Below are 19,147 nucleotides of genomic sequence, written 5' to 3'. Positions count from 1 at the left end.
TTTGTTCATTGGTTTTATCCTGTTTTTTATTTCTCGAAAGAATTATTTGATTTTTAAGGTTTATTATTTTAGTAACTCTTGTGAAATTAAATTATTTGCGCATAATTATTTATTTCGTAAAATAAATATAATTAAAAGAGCTTACTCTGTTAATCAACTTTTATACCTTTTTATACGTTGCTGTCGAGTATCAAAATCTTATAATAATTTTGAATATTTGCTCGTTGACAAATTCATTAAATATATAAAAACTTTTAAGAGAACATACACAACAAAATATTATATTTGTCTTTATTCAAATATATATAAACTACATTATCGATCAGTATTGGTGGCAGTCTGGGTAGGTACCACCCACTCATCAGATACCGCAAAACAGCAGTTCCGGTTTGAAGGGTGAGTCAGCTAGCGTAATTACAGGCAAAAGGGACATCACATCTTAGTTCCCAAGGTTGGTGGCGCATTGGCGATGTAAGCGATGGTTAACATTTCTTACAGTGCCAATGTCTATGGGCGTTGGTGACCACATACCATCAGGCGGCCCATATGCTCGTCCGCCTACCTATACTATAAAAAAAATCTTAAATTATTAGGTGAGTATCACATTTTAATCATTTAACGATATCGATTATCGCTAGAAATTAATCCAATTTACTCCGATTCGTATGTTTGTCGAGCGGTCAATGTGTTTGCAATGTTATGATCGATTACTCATTAACTAATGGTTTAATTTTTATTATATTGTGTGAGTTCTGACCGCGATATTCTGCGTTCAACTCTATTTATAGATAACTAGTTTCCGCCAACTTTGCCTGCGTGACAGGGGGATGCAGGTATCATATGTCCTTTTCTATACCTCTGTACTGTACTGTAACAGCCTGTGAATGTCCTACTGCTGGGCTAAGGCCTCCTCTCCCTTTTTGAGGAGAAGGTTTGAAGCTTATTCCACCACGTTGCTTCAATGCAGATTGGTGGAATACACATGTGGCAGAATTTCAGTGAAATTAGACACATGAGGGTTTCCTCACGATGTTTTCCTTCACCGTCAAGCACGAGATGAATTATAATCACAAATTAAGCACATGAAAATTCATTATTGCTTGCCCGGGTTTGAACTCACGGTCATCGGTTAAGATTCACGCGTTCTTACCACTGGGCCATCTCGGCTTTTTTTTCTATACCTTTGACGTTTATTCTAAATTTAGTGATGATCAATTGATTAGTGAAGACGAGAAAGCGTTACAATCCAACAAAATTGACTTATCTAGGTCTAGTAGCTAGCTTTAAAAAATTATTAACTTTTTCTGTCAAGAGATTCTTAGTAACAGCGCAGAACGTGGAAGTGAGTAATGTTACTCGTACATGTTTGTGTCCAGTTACGGTACGGTAGACATTCTTTAAACACAATATTAATACAATACTTAAAAGTATCAGTTTTGCCGAATTTTCCAAAATGAACCAATGGACCTTTGATATAGATCTTCGTCTTCTATCTATTGAGCCATCACGGTTTATTATATTATGAACTGTTATAAAATAAGTAATTTAGAAATCCCTTGCAATATATATAATAATTTTCCTTCTTTTATGCGATTATATCTCGCCACCCTACGTAACTTGAGACGTCACTTACTCCATAAATCGCGTTACTTCTCCGATAATGGAGATATTGGATTAATATCAGAATTACCTTCAACATGATTACCATAATTGTCCTTTGTTTGCTTTTAGGCAAAATTTCGATGCAAATAAATAAGAAGTAGAAAGATCTATTCAGACAAAAATCTAGATTTGTAATTATTTGTCTAAAAGCTAAATAAATTGATTGGAACCGTATAAAATAGCTTTTCATTGAAGTTGAGCAATAAATATCGATTCAATAAAAAGCTGCTATTTTTCAGCTCTTGCGTGAACTCGATATAGAAAAAAACAAATTCGACTTTCGACTTCGATGCTTGTATTCTTTACCCATAGGTCTAGTACCTAGCTTATAGCTCTATAGATCTCGAGATCCAGGGTTCAAGCCCGTATTAAAAAAGTTATTAGGTCTTTCCTCTCAAGAAATTCTTAGTATTCTTAGTAAGTATTTTTTATGGTATTGGTAGGTGGACGGTAAGTTGTCACCACCACCCATAGACATTGGCAATATAATAAATATTAATCATTGCTTACATCGCCAATGCGCCACCAACCTTGGGAACTAAGATGTTATGCCACTTGTGCCTGTAACACTATCATAATCACCCTTCAAACCGGAACGCAACAATACTACATGTTCCTGCGTAGCGGTAGAATATGTGATAAATGGGTGGTACCTACTCAGCGTAAGGTGCCCTCCAGCCAGGTGGACCGATGACCTTAAGAAGGTGGCGAGTACCGACTGGATGCGGAAGGCGGAGGACCGGGAGCTTTGGCGCACCTTGGGAGAGGCTTATGTTCAGCAGTGGACTACTATTGGCTGTTGATGATGATGATGATGCCCTACCACCTAGTAACCTACTTAGCAGCCTTAGTTAGGTGTCTCTGAAAGCTCGCAAGGATCGTGTCTCATAATACTGAGGGAGAGAGGGAATAGTGTGTAACATAAGTGATATATCGTCAACGCATTTCGCTGCCCTTCTTTATCAATTGTGCCGTGACCGAAAACGGTCTGAAGCACATCATCCATTCACATATGACATTCGATCCTTAATAATACTCATTCTGGTTTCGCAAAAAAATTGCATTTCAAATGTCGGCTAAGTTGTTATCGAAACTTAGGGAGTAAAATTAAAGTGGGTATATGTAGTTAAGTGAAATAGTGTTGAATATAAATAAATGTATGTATATAATTCAAGCCTATAAGCCGAGATGGCCTAGTGGTTAGAAAGCGTAAATCTTAACCGATGATCGTGGGTTCAAGCCCGGGCAAGCAACACTGGATTTTCATGTGCTTAAATTGGGTTTATAATTCATCTCGTGCTTGACGGTGAAGGAAAACATCGTCAGGAAACCTACATGTGTCTAATTTAATTCAAATTCTGCCACATGTTTATTCTACCAACTCACATTGGAGAAGCGTAGTGGAATAAGCTCCAAACCTTTTGAGGGGTCAAAAGGGAGAGGAGGTCTTAGCCCAGCAGTGAGATATTAACAGGCTGTTACTGTATATAATTCAAGAACTGTTTGTAGTGCATAATAAAGCAGAGCTATTAGCGAATCGCAATGTATGTGTAAATCTAGAGTTTGCTTATATATTAATATATAAAATATAATTATATAAAAATAATAACTATGTGAGAAAAAAAAAATAAAAAAGATATTTAATACTTTTGAAATTCCAAAAGAATATGATAAATTTTCGAACTAAATATAATGGTATAACTTTTTCTTTCATTGTATGTATAGCTTGTATATATATGTATGATATGTATAGTTCGTGTGGAGGTTCTGGGACAATAAAACAATTATATAATACATCTTTATATATTTAAGTGACAGTTGCTTATAACAATAAAAGTTATAATGACATTAAGATTGCACGTTATTCTTTGGAGTAGTTTACAATTTATACACTATTTACAGACAAAAATATAACATTACGCTAAATTTAAAATCTCAAGATATTCAATATATAAATTTATTCTAAATATACAGCGTTACTAAAACAATGAGGGAAATTAACATTTAATAACTAAACGAATAATAATCATATATCTATTGATGGTACACAGATGAAAAATATTTAATCTTATCAAACAAATGTATGAACAGTATATAATATTATCAAATTCTAATAAAGAAATTGTACTTTTGAAAATATATAAAAACTCTTTGGTATATCTAATTATGTGATAAAAAGGTATGCTAAAGTGCATTTTTATGTGACAATAATCTTAATTTTAAACACATTTATGCAGTAAAGAATCGTATACATTTTTTACGTATAAACAGAAATGTTGCTTGAATTATTTTTATATACATTTAATCTATCTATATTGTTTTGGCATAATGGATTTCACGATGCGAATATGTAATATCAATTTGAAGCTAAGCCTTACAATTTGTATGTTATTTACGAAAGTATGTTAAATCACATTTTCAAACCGAATGCGAGCATTACAATTTTGAATGTTATTGAAGTGATAAAAGTTTTGTAACATTACATTTTACACATAGTAACACACGTGTATCATCACACAAATAATGTGATTATATTCTTGCAGACAAATATATGTACAGTAAGCTATTAATATTACAAATATAATAATTCAAATTGTCAAATTTTATTTTATTTATTATTCAATAGTGTGATATGTGCTTAAAAATATTATTTACATTTTGAACTAAAATAAATTTAAACGAAACAGGAATATCACATATGTCTTTTATATTATATGCATTTTAATAATAATTATTAGTAAATAATGTAAGAACTCGGCGCAGTGCCTCTATATTTTTATGTTGAAGGTCCGATGCGACCCGCCTCAATCCCTTTATATTAGATACCTTCACACAAGTGACAACATCTATGCATAGCTTACTCGAAAGATTGAACGTATAATACAATATACAGGCATTATTTTTTATATATAGTGTAAGCTGTAATTAGGTAAGGTACTTAAAACTTAATCGTTAAGTTATTTTACAAAAAATAACTTTATTCGGAATGACGTATATGGAATTATCTAAAGGATTTGATCCAATATATACTAAGAAAGAAAATGTGGAATGAAGTTAATTTATACTCATATTATGTAATTACATAATTATAACATTGTAATTAAAATGACGTTATGTAAATTATATTTTAAATATCGATCTAAATCATGGAATATTAACCGTTTTTTTTAAATATTATGAATAATTTCATTCTTGTAAATGAGAGTTGTACAAATAACACGTAATTTATTAATTTCTCGTTGAGATCAAAAACTTACACAAACCTTATAATTTATACTTAGGTAATATTTAAAATGTTTATCATATTTTAATCTCCTAAATAATATTTCAATTATACATAATACACTTATGTATTCAATAAAAATAAATAATTCTTTACACAAGCCGTTCTTTGGTGGTTTATGTGAACTTAACAATATGCTGACTCAACAATGAAACAAATTCGTTGTTGATTCAACATTGTTGTAATCAAAAGCAGACTACATTGTCAATTGTTTTTCGTAATTACAAGCCGTTGAGATAAAAAATCTTAAGGTACTAATAAAATTTCTTCACTGGTTTCAAATCACACGAGTGTCTTTGGTTGTTTACATTTATGTGTTGTATTTCGGATCTTATTTACAAGCCGGTAAGGTGGTGATTGCCTCAGCGCCAAGGCGCGAAGGCGGTTGACGTTCAGGAGGGGAGCGGCTGAAGAGGAGGTACCGCGCCGTTCATCCGGAAGTCAGGTTGTCGAAGATCAGGGTGAGGTGGACGAAGATCTGGAGACAGAAAACCATGTTAGTCGTTGTAAATATTGCTTTTAACTTGATACATTTTATCGCATGCTTATTCTTAGAGGAGTTTGTCCGGTTTTGTTTTCTTCTTAATTGATAGAATTATTGACATTTAAAGATACTAATTCCTACTTTTTTCTTCTATTCAAATCCGTGCCAATCATTTGTTCGTCGAGTCGAATATAATTCTTAAAACAACAACGTGGCTAATTTACTTAATTGTTTTAAGGGCTTCGTGTGAGTCCATCTAAGTAGGTATATAAATACCTATGTATATGGGTAGGTTATTCTACCACTAAACACTTTTTATCCATATGGAGTTATTGAGTCAGTGAAGTTACATGAATATTATAAGATATAATCTCTTAGATCTCTAAATCACTTTTTATTCAATAAAAAAAATATTATACTAAAATTTGATAGGTTCTCAGTTAGTAATATACTCGTACTACTTGAAAAGGCAAGATGTAAGAAATATCTTATGCACTCACCTATCCGATCCGCCACGTGCATGTCAGGTGCATGCATAGCATGTACGTCAGTATGAGGAGGTTGCATGTGTTGAGGATTTCGCAAATCAGCATGCTGAGTTTCTCTATGTCTCCGTAAATCTACTTTCCGCTGGAACGCCCGTCCGCACAGTTCGCAAGCGAACGGTTTAAAACCGGTGTGTTTGCGAGAGTGGGTAATTAGATTTGAACTTTGGCTGAACGCTTTACCGCACACTTGGCATTTGTGAGGCTTTTCACCTGTGGGCAAAGCAGAATTTGGATATATATTTTTTAAATTCTATCTAGAATAAAATTATAATATAAGAAGTCTTTCACTACTGGTAAAATGGACTTTTTTTGCTGAAAAACAGCAGTCAGAGGAGAATTAAAGTCATTTAGTTTACTAAAGTACATAAAGGTTATAATATTAATAATTTGAAGAATATTGGTTTCTTTAAATAAACAAATATACATTCTATTATCATTAGCAATAACAGATGAATATTTACTAAATCTGACTAATATTTTATTATAGTAAATTCTATTTATATACGTAAAGTAAGCGCTTCAATTTAAGGAGAAGGTTTGGAGCTTATTCCATTATCCTCCAAAGCGGGTTGGTGGATACACATGAGACAGAATTACAGTAAAATTACACATGCACGTTTCCACACGATGTTTTCGTTTACAACACAAATTAAGCCCATGAAAATTCAACCAATAAAAGCGAGTTCAAACCCAGACACTATTGAATTTTCACGGGTCTAGGTCTTCATGGTGTCTAGGTTTGAACTGGTCTGGGTTTGAACCCGCTTTTATTGGTTAAGTTTCACTCGTCCTAACCAATGGGCCATGTCATTATTTTATATAAAAATAAAATAAATACAGATAACAAAAACAAAGAATTATGTATTATAACAGAGAAAGCTATCATAATCAAATCACGCTGACGCAAAGACAACGATATAGTCCTATATAATCTGTGCCTCACATCTGAGTATCGATCCGCGCTGACACGTGATGCTGTGTGAATGTCTTAGGGTTGTCCGTTACAGGAAATAAAAAAAAATAAAAAAATACGCTCAACATATGTAATTATATAAAATTGACAAGCCTAAAAGTACGTTTTCATAAAGCCAAATGAAAATTTTATAATGATATATTGAAATCAATAGACTTGTAGAAACTGGATACAAGACTTAAAAAGTATTTCTTTTGAACACAAGAACAATTGAAAAAAATACATTTAATCACTCGTATAACTTCATTCAATTTATTACAATTAAATCATTTCAATTTGGGAGATAATAAACTTTTTTATTACAGGTCATCGCTAAGGCTATTCGCCTACTTATCACTCATGATTTAATTTTGACCAAGGAGTTTTTCCTCAAATGATTGCATTTCAAACCCGATTATAGAATTAATGTTTTTATATACGTATATAAGCCATCATCTTCAGCCCTGGATATGTGGATACATCACGTCGTATTAATACACGTCCATGTAATCTCTGCGAAGTCCGGTCCGCATTACGGATTCGCAGCACTACCGGCCGGACTACAAAAATTTATAGCGCGTTATATTCGCGACCATTACCAGTTTATGTATCGTGATTCTAGGTGTGGAATTTAATATCGAGAGCTCTTTGTTCTAGATTTCTCGCTTCCATGAGACATTCCCGTCGTAAGTCTCTTGTAAGGGGTCAGATATTATTATTTAAAGCCTTTGGTGACAAAACCGAAGACGTTTGTAGCTTAATATAAATTTTAATTATATATTTTGTTCATTAATTTAAATCTCTATGACTTTATTTGTTCTAATATTTATATTTGTCAAATATAATATGATAAAATAACTTAAGAGGAAAACGCTCTATAACGACCAATACGATGCAACATCCGTGAGCAAATCACAGCGCCGATACCCAACAATTAGGTATAGCATTTCGAAAAAGGGCCGTAGAGTCCGTCAATCAAGGGGTCTGGCGACTGGCGACTTCATTAGAGCGAACAGGAGAGCGTCGTCTGTCTCATTTCCGCGAGAGTGTCGCGTTGCGAGACCAATTTATATCCGTCGTGCTATTGGCCGTGATTGCGGCGGCTCCACCCCGCGTCGCATAGCAACGGGAGGGGGAACCCCCACTCCGACCACCCCCCACCCCGTTATGGATCGCAATTTTCCTTTGAATTGGAAATCAGAGTTCGCAGCCCTCGTTAGTCCTCCATCTTTGAGATAGCAGATTTTTAGTGAAGATGTTCCTTTGCGAATTTCGCTAGTCGCCACGCTTGTATCGCGTTGCGATTTCTGAATGAGAATTTTTGTAAAGATGCTTTCTTGGATGTTTTTTATATTACAATATCAGAATAAAATTAAAAGAATATTTAGTATTATAGAGATCTAGTTTTTAGAATAAATTTTGAAAGTTTTTGGATGACGTACATATTGCTCATGATGGAATTTTCTTAGCAGCATCTGATAACTTTAAACACGCATCGCTTATCGTATTAAGAAAACACCCCATGTACAAACAACAGTAGAACAATATTCAAAGTATATTTCCAAGACATTATGCGAGTTTCAACCATAAACAAAATAAAGCGACCAACTTCCCAACGTAATACACATTTGCAAGTTATTACGGTCTTAAGTCCAAGTGCGTAAAATCTTTGCGTCGTAAGTCGTGACGGTGTAATTACAGACGGTTATGGGCGCGGAGGGCTACGTTTAATTGTGTTTTGGGGCTTCGGGCTTGAATCTCTTCAAGAAAGCTGAATATATTTGATGTTTGTTTAATTTAATTTAAATTAGTAAGCAAGTGTTATACATTGAAGCGAGACTTTAGAAAAGTTAAGATCGTGAATATGAGCTTAGGAATGATTAGAAATTTTGGAATTCTCATTATAATTAGAGGTTGTTTGTCTTTCTAGATATTAAAAAAGCACTGGATGTTTTTATAAAGTTGTGCAAATCGCTGGGTAGAATAAAGTTTTCAAACTTTTATGAGTCGAGAGAAATTTTAGGAATAAAGGTATGTACAAATTTATGTTAAGCCATAGATGTGTAGTAAACACAGTATCACGAGGAATCCAATCAAGAGGATATCCAACTGAGGGATATTTACTTTCTTTAATAAACCATCTGGTAGATGTAGTAAGTATTGTTTTTAGAACGAAATAGACCGTTTTCTTAAGTAAGGTTTTTCCTGACATGGTCCGATCGTAAATGTTAGTGTGAAAATCTTTGAGTCGGAAATCTTAACGGCGTAATTACAGAGCGTGTTATTGTAATGGGTAAGTTGAAATGTGTTTTCGCTGTACCCTAAGAAAATATTATTTTGCCGGCTTGTTGTTTTAAATAATTAAATTTATCGACTTGGATTCTTACTTCATAAGGTTAAGTTATGATTTTTTATATACACAGATATATATTTATATATTTTTTAATTTTTATCTTTTTTGAGAGTTATGTAAAGGTCAATGCATATGCCAGTTTTACCGTTTTCATTTTATTACGGCAATATCTAAAAATGTCTTAATTATATTTTCAACTTGAAAAATTCAAACATAAAAGCGGTTTCCTCGTGTCCTCTATTTGTACCGTGCTTAATTTAAGCGATTTTTCAAGCTTGCAGCGCTGAAAACACATACTAGTTCTTTAAAAGTGTAGTTCGTTTTAAGTATTAAGCCCGGGTTGTGATTGAACGGAGCCAGGCGAGAGATAACCGTAAATCGCGGGTAGACAGAATCCGTAATATCCAGGGTCGGATGATTTTAGGTATATCTTTGAAATGTGAATGAATGCTTTTACATAATTATGTTATATGTTTCTTGCCGATACTTTTGAGTTTTAACTGTCGATTAAAATTTACTTTTAAGGGACATTATTAAATATATTTTATTTTGATTTTGTGTTTCTTGTTGTATTCTACATGGAGTCATTTGAGACCATTTTTTATCACAACAACATAGGACCATATTATTATTCTTAATTTTTTTAATAAAAACGATTTTTTTCTTTCGGTGCATTTTATATATTAATTATGAATTATGAAATTAAATTGGGAAATCAATAAAAAATATAATACACAAGCAAATAATGGTTATTTTTTTAATAGCATTTTTGTATCAGAAACCCCGAATATCACAGAATCACTCCAATCTCCCCTAAATCATTACCGCCCATTATCGGGCCACTAAACGCAGATTAACAATAAAACAGACATTAAATACAATTAAATTACACCAAATCCGTCCCTGGCAGACTCATCTGCACAGTATCACTCGGGATTTTTATGGCGACGTAGTTCGGCGTTCGTGAATTAAATATACGGTGCTTAAAGTGCTTCCCTGGTAAGATTTCACGAAATATGGTATAGCCGTTACGTAAGGTAATATTCAGTGGATAGGATTTTGATTTTTATCGTTTTATAAATAGGGAATATAATGGTGTGATAGTTATTGGATTTTTATAGTTGATCGAAATGTTACAGATTTTTATGGAATGAAAAATGGTTTGATGGTATGTAATGTAATGATGTAAAATGATTCTACGTTCGGGTAATATTTGTTTTAAATATTGATAAATATATTGAGATATTATGTGATGTACAAAATTTACGTCTAAAAATTTTCCAAGTAATTCGTTTTTTACAATCAAGATTTCAGACACATTTGTTAAAGTCAATAAAGCCGTATAACTTGCGCGACTCCGCCCTAAATAATTCAACGATAAAAAAGTGCAGCGACACACGGAAGGTCCATTTACATCTCAAGGAAAATTTCGAGGAAATTATCTTGTATATGCCTACGAATGGACGTTTATATTTCATTCAACGGTATACAGTAAGATTAATGTTTTTTTTAATTATAATAGGTAGATAACACCTGAGTTTTTGAAGGTTGGTGGCGCATTGGCTATGTAAAGGATAGTTAGGTCATATATTTATGGTGCCAATGTGTATGGGTAGTGTTGACCACTTACTATCAGATAATGCATTTGCCAATCTGCTTTTAATTATAGAATAGGAAGGCAGATGAGCATATGGGCTACCTGATGGTAAGTAGTCACCAACGCCCATTGACATTGGCGTTGTAAGAAATATTAACCATCGCTTACATCGCCAATGCGCCATCAGCCTTGGGAACTAAGATGTTATGTCTCTTGTGCCTATAATTACACTGGCTCACTCACTCTTCAACCGGAACACAATAATACCAAGTACTGTTGTAGAATATCTGATGAGTGGGTGGTACCTACCCAGACGAGCTTGCACTAAGCCCTACCACTAAAAAAATCCATACATGCTCTGCGCAGGTGGCTTATCTCTTAAGTATGGCCACTCTGGCAAAAATCTGCCAGGAAGACGTCTTAAATGTGTTAATTTAGCAACAGTTTTTATGCGAAAATAGTAAAGGATATATCTCTCGAAATCCAAGTGTATCTTGGTAAGGCGTAGCACCGTAATGACTGCACTTTTAATCTCACAGCTGGGCCCGCTAAGTGCATCGCTGCATTCAGCTGAACGCCGAGAGTGTCTAGCATTAAAGCACTTGTGTATATTGTTCCGTTGGAAGCTAAAATTTTCATTTAAAAACTTTTGTTTTATGAAGAATACAAAATACGCATTCAATTCAAGAAAAATATACGGAAGTACACTTTGTATACATAATTTGATTCTCGAAATTCATTGTTGCCACGAAAGTACACTCATCTTGGTACTTATTTTTATGAAGGTATTTCTATTTTGCTTATTTTGTATTATTATGTGTTGACGGTAATATTCAAGTGTAATTAACATTTGTATAAAACGTAAATAAAGCCTCGTACTATTAGTTTCAAGATGTTAAATTGAATTACAAACTTTTCAATTTCTGTATACCTCATACACGTTTCAACAAATCTACAGGATAAGGCGACGGCGTGATTCCCGGGGTCGCTAGTGATGTGCGGATTTTGCTCAGAATCCCGGTTTACGATCCCACGGCACCACCCTAAAGGGGGATGGGAAGAATACATGGAGAGGACACCAGTGTCATTTATCAAATAATCTTAGTATTTTTATGTTATGTTACGAATTAATATATATTTTATAATACGCATAATATTGAATCAAACTAATACCCCAAGCAGTGGTTTCATAATTATATTATGTAAATAGCAATACCTTGTATTGTTCTGTTCCGGTTGGAAAGGTGAGTGGGCCAGTGAAAAGGCACAAGGGGCAAAACATCTTAGTCCCAAGACTGGTGGCGCATCGGTGATATAATGATTAATATTTCTTACGGCACTAATGTAAATGGAGTATGGTGACGACTGTCCATCAGATTACCCATTTACCTACCCATCTAACAGCCAAGCGAATTTACTTACGCATTTATAATATTATCTATAAGATTTGAAATGCTTATATTATTTTAGATATAAAAATGAATTAATATTTTTATAAATCCATTATAACGTTTCACAATCAAAATGTTATCATAGCAAACAAACCGGCATAGGAAACAATTCAATCTCGCGACGCGCTCGACCTTGTGTTAGAAAATGGAGATGAAATCTTGAGAGCTTCGCAAACAAAGAGGCGTAGCGAAATTGTTTCATCACAACGACAGATAAAAAACCGTTTTATATAACAACGCAATTATTGGCTATATTATTATAATAAAGTTCCAGATTGGTGATTATAATCGGTACGCGTATAAGCCGAAAGTCAAAACGTTCCTGTCGGTCATTGCTGGTAAAAATAAATCACAATATCGCCGTGAATACATTATTAAACTGGTGCGGATTGCGTAACTATCTAGGAGACGCTGGAAGTGTGACTTGCATGGACCGCAAACAGTTACTATCCGAGGATTTAGTAGACAAGAATCTACGTTCCTGACGTCGGATGAAAAAACTCCTTGGCAAAGTACGATACTGATTGGTGACCAGGAAGTATTAAAAAATTATCAATTTTGTTTAATCGTCATTGGTGGGCATTGTAAATAGAATAATAATACCTAGTAAATTTGCAACGAGAGTGCATTCCTAAAACTAAAAGCAATACAAAATATCGCAAATTGGCGTTAAAATAGCTGATGATTAGCAGCAAATATAATACAAATATTCAACAGTTTCTTTCGTATTATACTTAAAATTACATATGTGTGCCAATACCCACACATATAAAGATTGTATATACCAAAAGGCCGCTGATACACAAGTCACAAAACATTCGGGTCGGGTGTTCAAGTGACGTTTACGATTTGCCCCGTGCAGTGGGTATGTGTTGTATAACTGCCACTTACGGGGTAGATTTATCGGTATGGTTACCGTGCCCCACGTCACAGATACATATATCAAATTGTACGACTTTTAGCATCATTTTTTTATGTTTTTTTGTATTTTAATCTGTCACAGAGAACTTCTCAAGTATGTACCTACCCAATATTTAATTTTGATAATACGTTTCTCTAAATATAATGTATGTTGATTTCGTTACGAAAATAGTCAAGAAGACTCCGTGCTGTTCATGAATATTACTGAATATTACAACCGCGTATCTTTTTTTTTTCTTATAACACATCAGCTTGTAGAACAACGAGACAGTTAACGCTACATACATAAATAAATAATTTTTAAGCTTTTAAAGCGCCCCACAAGTTTTCCTTGCTATGTGATGAATCGTATAAAACAAGTGAACGTCACCGGGAAAATGATTATCCGTGGAGTTCCCTCAAACTAATAAGAGCCCCACGTTGACACTTGACAAATTCGTTAATTCGGACCCTCGGACAGGGGTCGAAGAATCGTCCGGACAGAAGACGTAGAAACAAATACTTTTACAACTTAAGCAGATCTAAGAACCGATAAGTAAATGTAGATATAATAAAATCAAAAATAACAACTTTTTTTAAATATAGAACAATTATCTGTCATAAGTATGGTCCGATTTCACAATACCAGTTGAATTATATATGAAGAATAAAATTTATATTTTTACTCACGGCACGACAAAATATACTCTTCTTTGTATAATGGCCTAGTGGTAAGAACGCGTGAATCTTAACCGATGATCGTGGGTTCAAACCCGGGCAAGCACCACTGAATTTTCATGTGCTTAATTTGTGATTATAATTCATCTCGTGCTTTACGGTGAAGGAAAACATCGTGAGGAAACCTGCATGTGTCTAATTTCACTGAAATTCTGCCACATGTGTATTGATTGTATGTGTGTATTCCACCAACCCGCATTGGAGCAGCGTGGTGGAATAAGCTCCAAACCTTCTCCTCAAAAGGGAGAGGAGGCCTTAGCCCAGCAGTGGGACATTAACAGGCTGTTACTGTTACTGTACTGTTGTATAAGTTAATAAGTAGCAGATCTATCCTGACCACTTGGGCAATTTTTGTCCGCACTCCCAACACGAACTTTACGCTTAATCGGAGGGGTAAATAGAAATTTTAGTAAATCCTTAAGAAAACGGTTAGAGCTATTATTCTATTAAAATATGAGGCACAAGCAATCTATTACATAACGGTTATTAAACATTTTAAAGATTCAAAATAAATATTTTATAAAACAAAAAAAAAAACAGATTAATAAAACTTTATTGCTTTAATTGCTTGAATAGATTTCATTTCTATTCCTTTTAACACCAACCGTAACGAAGAATATTATCACAGAAGTGTGATAAGACTGGATATAATAGAGACACCTATATCGTTAACGTTTATCGCCGTCTAAATAATAAAGGTGCTAAATAAAACCCTCTTCACACATAATCAAGGAGCAAACGTCCAAGCGGTCAAGTATGCAGCAGATTGTCCCGGCGGGATTGTCTCGAACATTGCGAGAATGTTCGAGTCACTCCGCTTATTGCGATGTATTTGTGACCGTTGCGCTTAGGAATTCGGGATTTTCGGGACACACATTTAGGTACTATATTGTCATCGCATTGTGGGTTTAACGACTTTTGCTTAGAAACGGTACGCTTGAGCTAGATTTTGGTATGTTGTTTTAGTATTTCGATTGCAGAAAGTGCAGTTTATAAAATATTTATATTATACTTGTTTACGAATACGAATGCTTGTATTTTCTTGTTGAATCGCGAAATCGAATATTTTTGCTATCCATGAATCAAATACAAAATACCCCAAACCAATGTCTTAACTCCATATCAAGCATGTGCAGTCCTTATACCGTTCAGAACACAATCATAGGTAAAACAATTTGCTTGTGTTAGGATAAATTGTTATGTACCGATGTATCTACTAAACCACAAGCAACGTGGAATAACTTTGTAACCCTTGTTCCTAAACAAGAGAGGACATATCTAGGACTATAGAGGTAATATGGTCATTATTAGTTATGACGATAGTAAATCAAAAAGTTACCATATGAAATATTGAAATATCCACAAATTTATGGGTTTGGAATCTGTAGAATGTTGGCGTGACGTCATTAAGAAGTGACGATTGATGTTCAAACTCATTACAGCCGTTAATTCTCCTAAGTAATCAAATTATACCTGTATATAAAAATTTAAGTATTCGGGTTAACAAAACCATGAACAGTCAGTAAATATTTTTAATCTGTATTTATATCTAAAGTGAATTTAAATATATGTAGTATTAAAATCTATATTATTATATGTACATATTAGTGCGCATATCGATAAACTTTGTATTAAATAGAATGAGCTTGTAGAACATTTGAAATATAACTTACAGAATAATAATAATAATAATATCCTGGGACATTATTCACACACGGCCATCTAAACCCAATCTAAGCAGAGCTTGTACTATGGAAACCAGACAACTGATATACTATATATACTACTTTTCTTTTGTAAATACATACTTATATAAATAAATTACACCCAGACTCAGGACAAAAAGATATTCATGCACACAAATGTGTGTCCTGGGTGAGAATCGATCCCACAACCTTCGGCGTGGAAGACAAGTGTCTACCAACCGACCCGTCTATTGCATAATGTCATAATCATATAACCACGACAAATTATAAGCACCTCAAACGCCCTCTAGCCATTGAAACATTAAAACTTGGACAAGTGTGCAATCAAAACAAATGACAAGTGCTTATTCGTTCCACTCAATACACTCTGTTGTGGGGCTTGAGCACTCCACTCGAGTGAAGAGCAATCACACTTTATATTTTATCTCACGTTAATAAGCTATAGTTTACAGAATAGCACTTTTGATGTTAATTGATCATTACCGAAGACTTTGGCACCGCAATAATTTGTTAAAACTATAATAAAAATAATTAAATGATAAATATAAACCACTCCTTAGATACCGCTGACCATGAGAACTTATGTATTAATAATATGATATAGATCCTTTGAATGTAATGGGTTATTCGCCTTTTGATTGAGAAAACAAGATGGCGGAAGTAATCTGGCCCGTCTGGCTTATAATCTTCACAATCCCCAGGATCAATTTTTCTTCATAGCAAAAAAATCAATCATTGATAGATTTATTGTTATTGTTGAGTGATTGATGTCACATTAAGCTTTCAATAAATATCTTCAATATATATCCTTACTAATATTATGTATGTGAAAGTATGTTTGTTTATTCGTTTGTTACGTTTTCACCTCTTAGATACTTAATTGAACCGATCATAAAAATTCGCATACACGAAAAAAATACAGTGTTCCTAACACCAGCACCTTCAAGCAAAGCCGAAACTAGTTTATAATGAAATATATTATAGTTATTTTTATTAATATTATTATTGAACAAATGATTAAGAAGTAAAGAATACAGAATAAAAAAATAAGTACAAAGGAGACTGGTAATCGACGATATTAGTCTCCTGTTCTTAAAAGCATCGACAACTTCTGTAATAAATTGCAATAACCCTTAATATCACATTTAATATTCAATAATCATTTGACACCCCACACCACTAATCCTAGTATTACAGAATCCAATATACAATGATGACAAAATAAATTGCCACTCAGTCGCTCCGAGACAATATTAAAGGGTTGGGTTATCATTTAGTCGGATTATACGTAATTCCAATAATAGGGACATGACTGGTTATGAATTAGACAAGCTGACGTAACTGATTCTGTCTAGTTTTTTTTTAAATCTCTAATTCTTACAAGTTGATGTTATATTGTACTGATAGTATTTGCTTGCAAGACAATTAATTATTAAATAAAAATATGAACAACATTTTCAAGTAACTAACGATTTAAGATTCGCGAGAGTTAACTACTTAACTTTAAGAAAACATATTAAAATAAATTGCAAATTAAATGATGACATTGTCTCTTTCTAACTTATATAAAATTTATATATATCTGTCCCTCTCCCTTATTACTTATTGGGATGTCGTTTGACTCATATTATAACTACCTTTCATCTCAAACACAAGCTCGTATATATGATCGTCAGAGGAATCCCACAAAAGGTTATAACAAGGGACATTTCCGTATCAGCGATTATTAATGTTGTCAGCGCTTTTAATTCCGTATCTAAACAATAAAAACTTAAAGCTTTTGGTCATGTGCCTGAAAATAGCAGCCATGGGCAAACCGGTGAAAAGGACATCACATTGCGGTAGTAACACTATTAAAGGATTTATTCGACATCATTATGGGTTGTAAATCAAATATGAAACACGAGGGGGAGCCACTTAGTATGAATATATTGGAAATTCAATCTGTAATATTGAAACAAAATACAATGTCTGCTCATTTTTACACAACAAGCTTTTATTTAACATCAGCTGATTAAAAAATCTGACTTAACCAGACGGCATTATCTACCACTCAATCATTAGGCTAGTCAGAGATAAACGAAGGCACTACTACAGTTAAACAGTTATATTTAAAATTACACACACAGGCGGAACGTAAATACTGTAAAACATTATTCAGGAAAATTAACTTCGATGAATCCTTTCTGATGGCTATAGGGTTGTTATAAAGTATAACAGCTGTCTAACAGCAGAAAAGTGAAAGAATTAGAAAGACAACCAGTTTTAACTGTTAACATGTGTGGGCCAAATCTTGCACTAGAATATTAAGGCAAAAATTAGTGTTCAATTGTGCACACACACACCTTTGTGATATATAAATATTATAAGTGGAAAACTCAACTTTCCTTTTTTTTAATTGATTGAAAAAGTAAAATACTTACATTAATATAAAGAAGCGTTACAACTGATATAAAAATAATAGAAACGAAAGAATTGACCACTCAAATCTAATATCATTTTATATCCAACGCGTACATTTGGCGCTGTTATTATTGCACTTAACTGCACTTTCACATCTGACCTGCTACATTAGCTACCAGCTGAATCGAACCTTATCAACCAAACAATAAGGGTCAATACCTGTAATGAACATTGGCTTGCCGGTTTGAGAAAACACTTGACAACTGCTGCCATTGTGGTGCGAACGAATCATAACACTCGCGCGCAGTCGCTTCGGCCAATCAAAACATGGTAATTCGATTATCGAATTTATTTGTTTTGAAAATATGTTATGTGTTTTCGTATATTGTCGGTTACTCGATTAGTTCTAACTTACTGTATGTATGCCATTACAAACCGTATTGCCTTAACAATAGATTCATATATACATATATAATGCTGACATGAAATGTAAATTAATTAAATTTTAATTATACTTTAATCACGTAGTTTTGCTAAGATAAATTAATATGTAACAAAACTATATATTTCTATGAAAGTTAGTGTTGCTTTAATCTATTTAAAAATATTTTTCATAAATATAACAATGTTTTTTTTTTTTTTTTTTAATATAAAAGGAATACGAGCTATGTGTGCTCTGATGGACGCTTTTTTATAATTCAGATTACAATTATATTCATTTCAAAGTAGCTAGATAGTAAAATCTAATTGTCAATAGTTAATCTAATAATTGGGTGAAAAAACTAAAGTGGCACGCGTCCGTCGCGTGCGCGCCAAGACCGCGCCAAGCAGGGAATTACGTTAATTATAATTCACACGGTATAATACGGTGCAGCTAAATTAAATTGTCTTTTTTTTGCAATGTTTTAAAAGTAAAATATGTAATACATACAAATAACAACAATCATTAAAAATATATATATCGAAAATAATTTAATATGATTCAATTATGTCTTTGTCATTTTAATAAAAAGGCAAGCGGGCAAATTTTGTCTGAAATGATCACTTAAGCTCATTAACACTATAAACGA

The 19,147-nt window shown here is 33.4% G+C and overlaps 1 protein-coding gene across 1 annotated transcript in view; it reads right to left on the bottom strand.

Annotated features, from left to right (window-relative positions):
- Positions 1–4,903: 4,903 nt before the first annotated feature.
- The window catches only part of LOC126781305 (zinc finger protein Gfi-1b), a 55,317-nt gene continuing 41,073 nt past the window's right edge, over positions 4,904–19,147 (bottom strand). The window contains exons 5-6 of the mRNA XM_050506232.1: positions 5,930–6,187; positions 4,904–5,423 (exon numbers count right to left, since the gene is read on the bottom strand). Of these exons, the coding sequence (XP_050362189.1) occupies positions 5,338–5,423; positions 5,930–6,187 (344 nt within the window). The 3' untranslated portion in view covers positions 4,904–5,337. The remainder of the gene's footprint in view (positions 5,424–5,929; positions 6,188–19,147) is intronic.

The sequence above is a fragment of the Nymphalis io genome, chromosome 3 (assembly GCF_905147045.1).
Source record: "Nymphalis io chromosome 3, ilAglIoxx1.1, whole genome shotgun sequence".
Taxonomy (NCBI): domain Eukaryota; kingdom Metazoa; phylum Arthropoda; class Insecta; order Lepidoptera; family Nymphalidae; genus Nymphalis; species Nymphalis io.
This window is presented reverse-complemented; position numbering and strand designations above follow the sequence as displayed.